The sequence below is a fragment of the Parus major genome, chromosome 11 (genome assembly GCF_001522545.3).
Source record: "Parus major isolate Abel chromosome 11, Parus_major1.1, whole genome shotgun sequence".
Lineage (NCBI taxonomy): Eukaryota > Metazoa > Chordata > Aves > Passeriformes > Paridae > Parus > Parus major.
The window spans coordinates 224073-229408 of NC_031780.1; the positions used below are offsets into that span (position 1 = coordinate 224073).

Below are 5336 nucleotides of genomic sequence, written 5' to 3' on the forward strand. Positions count from 1 at the left end.
CCCTTCCCTTCCCTTCCCTTCCCTTCCCTTCCCGTCCCTTCCTTCTATGGTTAACCTTAAGTCTGTGGCCAAAAAGAAAGGAGTATTCTAAGATAAAGGATAAAATCCAAGGTAAACAAAACTGAGACCATATTGCTGCTGCATAGAAAGCTTCATTAGCCCTGTTGGCATAGCAATCATGAGAGAAAAAACAAAACAGTGAGAATAATGTGGAGGGACTGATTGCCAGGAGAGGATGTCTTGCATTTGCCATCTTTTGGTGTCTTCAAGCCCAGCCAAATGCCTGTCTGAAGTTATCTTAGTAAGACAAGTTACTGATTTCAGAGTAAGGGGGTGAAATTTTCATGACTGTAGGTACAGGAGGTCAGGCAGCCTAATCCCTTCCTGCTCACCCCAGGAATCTGCAGGAAGGAAATGAAAAGGAGGATCTCAAGAACATGATGCTATTTGTGGTCTTGGATAGAGCAGTGACTTCTCACCAGCAGTGATTCATCTGCCTACATCAGCATTCCACAGCATTACTCAGCCCCTCAGGTGGGCAGACACTCGAGGTAGATCTTCCTGGAAGAGGCCAGGTCTGCTGACCTTATATAACTTCTTCTTTTTTTCAGATCTTTAGCAGCTGTCCCCAGTCTCCAAGGTATGACACAGCCAGGTGGTCCTAACCTTGCTGACGGTCTGGAGCATTTGCACCATCCTTCTCACAAGATCTCACTGTAGTCTCAGCTGCTGTAGCTCTGTTTTGCCTCAGAAATCAGGGCTTGGGGCTGTGCTAGAATAAAATCAGATGGACAGGGAGAGATGGATCTGTGGAAACATTTGTTTAGTGCCCAGGAGCAGCCCAAAAGGCAAACTGACTGTTAACAATTATTAGGAAAATAATGGAGAGCAGATCACAGTTCTGCCAATGAACAGATTCATAGTGAAAGCTGCACTGTGATTTCTTTGTGCAGCTCTGCCTGCCTCTCTCAAGAAAAAGATTTGGAAGTGTTTCAGAGAAGACCAACAAGGATGATCAAATACAAAGAGCATTTTCCATGTGAGGAAAAAGTGGGTAGTCTCTTTAGACTGGAAAAGAATAGACTGAAGAGGATTATAGTATCAAGATTAGCAAATAGAGGCTGCCTGCAGTATGATTTCTCATCATCCCTTCAACATAAGAGCTGGCAGCACCTCATAAATTAGCAGGTAATACCAAAAAAACAAAACCCAGATCTTATACTGAATGTCATGTTGGGCAGCTTCACACAGGGTGTGGTGCACCCCCAAGGCTCATATGCATTCAAAAATAAATTAAACATTTTAATGGGAGAAAAAAAAAAATCCACTCACATTAATGGAATTCGAGACCCTGTTTCTGCTTCTGGAGCCCTTGAGCTGCAGGTGGCTGAGGCTGGCAGAGAGTTCTGGGAAGCCCCACGGGATCTGTGGCCTCTATACCCCAGCATGGATGCACCAACCAGACTCCAGGAGTCAATCACCAAATTGCGCCGTCTCCTCCTGGAACAAGCTACCAGTGGAGAAACAGAAAACAGTTTTTTTGTAGCTATACTGAAACTTCACAGTTGATTTTAAGCCTCTTAGACAGTATAATACTGACTGCAAGTTCCTGCTGAGGGCTATCGATTCCAGCCTGTGCCAAGCTGCAGGGAACACCCTGTGCCATGCCTGTGTGTGATGGACCGTGTCTCTGCACCAGCAGCATGACTGACTAAGATCAGAAACCAACTTCCCGGGATTTCCCACCAGCATCCTTTCAGACTGCCATCCAGCAGCAGAGATCTGTGCATCCACGAGGTGACAGGCACCAGAAGACAGCATCATCTTCAAACCACATGGAGGGATTAGTGCAGGCTGGAAGCAGCCCCCTGCTGCCCTCTGTCCAGGGTGGGACACACTGCCTGGTGCGCTGTGATGAGGGACAGGGCTTGCACTTTCAGAGGTGGCTTTCCCAGGTTGTGTGCTTATAAGCAGACACCATGGCAAATAGATTGCATGTTCTTTAGTGTAAATCCTAATCTGGTTCTTTTGAAGCACCTGCTGTTGTGCTGCTGTGATGCTAAAGAATGTCTGCATGATGGAATGCAAGGCTATACCTTAAGTACTTCAAATTATTTAAGAGCAGTAGCGTTTTGTGCCGTGGGGCCACTATATATAGTCCTGTAGGATACAGTGCAGGCTACATGGATTGTGTGGGCAGGATGGGCAGGATGGACGGGTATAGGCCATGCACAGGGCACCAGAGCAGCAGCTGACAAAGGTCAGCTGTGTGGTGCTGTTACTTCAGGCAGTGTCTCTGCTTTGTCACACACTTCCTATTCTGTGACACACTGCTCTCAGCAGTGATCCAGCAGTTACAGAGCCTCCATCTTTTTATCAAGGTAATTCCTCATCACCATTATTTTTTGTATACCTTCTACCACAAGAAAGAAGAGGCCAATACTGAGCTGCAGTGAATGCTCAGCCAGCATGGTAACCAGCCAAATTCCATATTAGCAGCATGGTTTAAATACCCAGCCTGCTTCAACATGGTGACCAAGAACACAAGGAGTGGAAGGGGCCCCAGCTCCACTTTGGTAATGCTCCCCTCTTTCTGGAGTTTGTTAGCACAATATCAAAATTACAAACCACAACACTCCATTTCTTACTTTCATTTTGAATTAAAGACCTTCTAGTGAAGACTCTCACTTCAAAAACCAGCCAGGCACTTGCTAATATCAAGCAAAATGCCTGGAGAATAAATTGCTTCTATCAGAAATAAAGCATTTTAGTTCTGCCAGAAGCAGAGAGATCTGTGTTTGTAAGTCCCTCCAAAGGCAACTCCATCTTTCCTGTTTTCCTCTCATTTTCTTTTGATGCACAAAGCCTGCACATTGCAGTGCTGTGATTGGATTCAGCTTTGGAGCAGTGTAATTGTAAATATTCATTGGAATCCAAGCTAGTTTTCCCAAGTCTCTCTTAAAAGCTTTGCAGTTATATAAACAGCCATGGCTCTGCATTAGCCTCACAGCCTGGAGGCTGCCTGTTCCTCCCCAGCCCCAAAGTCTGCTCAGTCAGAGGCTGCATGGAGAGAAATCAGCCTTGCCGACCATTTTAATCAATGCTCTATTATTTTCTTTATTCCCTCTTTAATGATTGTGCTGTAGAACTGGCTCTCAGATACAGGTACCCAGTAGAGCTCCTCACTGGTGTCACCTCTCACAAGGTGAGACTGGTGGCTCACCTTGGCTCACAGTCCCCTGACTCTCTGTGTTTCAGTCCCTGTCTCTCTGCTGATGTTAACAGTGTGTCTGTGAATGGCTCTGAGTCCTGGTATATGGTATACATTAGGTGGTATATGGTATAGGGTATTATGCCTGTGACCATTCCTCTCTCCTCTGTGAATGCTTTGTGGCTGCTCTTGTACAGTGGGGCAGGGCAAAGGGCAGCAGACTCCTACAGCCCCTGAGGAACTGAGGGAAGCTGTGTCCATCAGCCAGACCCTGCCCTTGCCTGTGCCAGCCCTGCACAGCCAAACTGCATGCCCCAAGCGGACTGTGCTCTCCAGGTGGTCTCTGACTGCAGCCATGTCCTGCACAACTCATTTTCAGAGCAGCACATGTAAAAAACCCCACACAGCTATTCTGCTGAAAAGGGAAATTGAATCCAAAAGTTCTGATAGCATATCTACACTCCCATCTCTGCTTCATCCACTCATGTGTTCCTCACCATGGGCAGGACTCTGGCCAAAGCCTGTGGCACAGCAGCACATGTAATGCAGATGGTGGTACTGGAGCCTTCATCACCCACTGACCTCCTCCACTGAGCTGCTTGCTCCTTTCAGCATGTGTTACAGCCTCCCGGGAGCCTGGGACCAGGCAGGCTGGCAGGAAAAAGGGCAACAGTGAAGGAGACTGCGGTGGGACTCTGGGAAAGGCAGAGCTGTATTGCAAGGCAGGAGCAGGGATAGATTTAGGAAATGAGCAATGCTGGTGTGAACATCAAGAGGCTGATATCATCTTCCAGTTCTGAGACAGGGGAACTTAGAAGTACCCTGCATATTGTGTATCTGTCCATAAAGCTCTCCTGTGATACAGGATCCTCAGACCCTGGCAGTCTGCTCACTTGCTCTGCTCTCCTTCCCTTTAGAAAACTTTTCCTGACCCAAATCTTTCATGATGGAGGTTCTGGCCAGTAGTTCTTGAATGTTCCTTCATGGACATGGACAGCAGATGGGTTTTTTCCTCTTTCCTGGAGTTTCTTACATACAGTTGGTGTTGTGATCTTCCTCATTCATGCAAAAGTAAAAACCAAAAACTCAAACCCCAACGAAAGAGCCAGATCATAAATCACAAAACAAGCCCTGTCTAGTAGAACTCTCTTCCACACAGAACTGTAGCTCAGAGCAGATGCTCCGTGAAAACAGATGAAGTAATGAGGCCTTTATAAAGATAACAGGTCCCGGAGTCAAAACAGCTTATGGAGAGTGATTCCCTGCTCCTGTAGATCTGTATCTCCTGGTGGCAGACACTAAAGTGTCCTCTTCATCTCTTTTTCCAGCCCAAGGCCAGATGCCTTCAGAATGTGGTGGAGACATCCCTGGGGAAAGTCCAGCCCCCAGCTGAAGGAAAGAAATGTGGAAAACCACAAGGTCATGAAGAAGGGCTGGATGTTGAAACACGCCCGATGGGAGGAGCAGAAGGAACCTGTTCCTGGGGTCCCTGTGGGAATCCATCCTGATCCATTCTCCAGATCCAGCATGTCACCTTTTCCCACTTGTGGTGTGACACTGTGACCCCTCGGCAGCTGCCAGCAGAGGGGGTGTACCAGTGGACACATAGCCTGGAGCCCCATCAGGGCCTCTGGTGTAAGAACACACTGGTCCTTTTGCTGCACAGCCCTTGTGCAGAGGAGTCTTCATGGCATGAGCTGGAAGCACAACCCTTCCCTTCCAACTCCATTTTAAAAAACAGCCAGAACACTGTTCTTCAGTGCTCCTGCTTGGATGATTTATCCAGGTCACAGTGAGGACAACTGGCTAACTGAGGTTAACAGCTTTCTCAGTTTCATTTCAAAAAGACATTAGCATGGGGGCTGTATTAAAGGATGATATGCCAAATCCTAATTCATTCACTAGGAGAGCTCATGATCAGGTGGGGGACTAAGATGACAAGCAGGGCCATGCTGCCAGTTTTTCTGTAAAGGACAGGACCATAACTCAAGTTGAGAGCTAGGCTCTTTTATCTGCCACTCTCACACTGAAACCAACAGAAAGCTCAGCTGAATCTGCTATCAGTGGGTGGAGAGATGGGATGGGAAGGGAAGGGAAGGGAAGGGAAGGGAAGGGAAGGGAAGGG

The 5336-nt window shown here is 47.3% G+C and overlaps 1 protein-coding gene across 1 annotated transcript in view; it reads right to left on the reverse strand.

Moving 5' to 3' along the window:
• Positions 1-132: 132 nt before the first annotated feature.
• Positions 133-5336, reverse strand: part of LOC109022827 — a 73767-nt gene continuing 68563 nt past the window's right edge. Inside the window, exons 6-7 of the mRNA XM_019007976.1 lie at positions 1333-1510; positions 133-807 (exon numbers count right to left, since the gene is read on the reverse strand). Of these exons, the coding sequence (XP_018863521.1) occupies positions 723-807; positions 1333-1510 (263 nt within the window). The 3' untranslated portion in view covers positions 133-722. The remainder of the gene's footprint in view (positions 808-1332; positions 1511-5336) is intronic.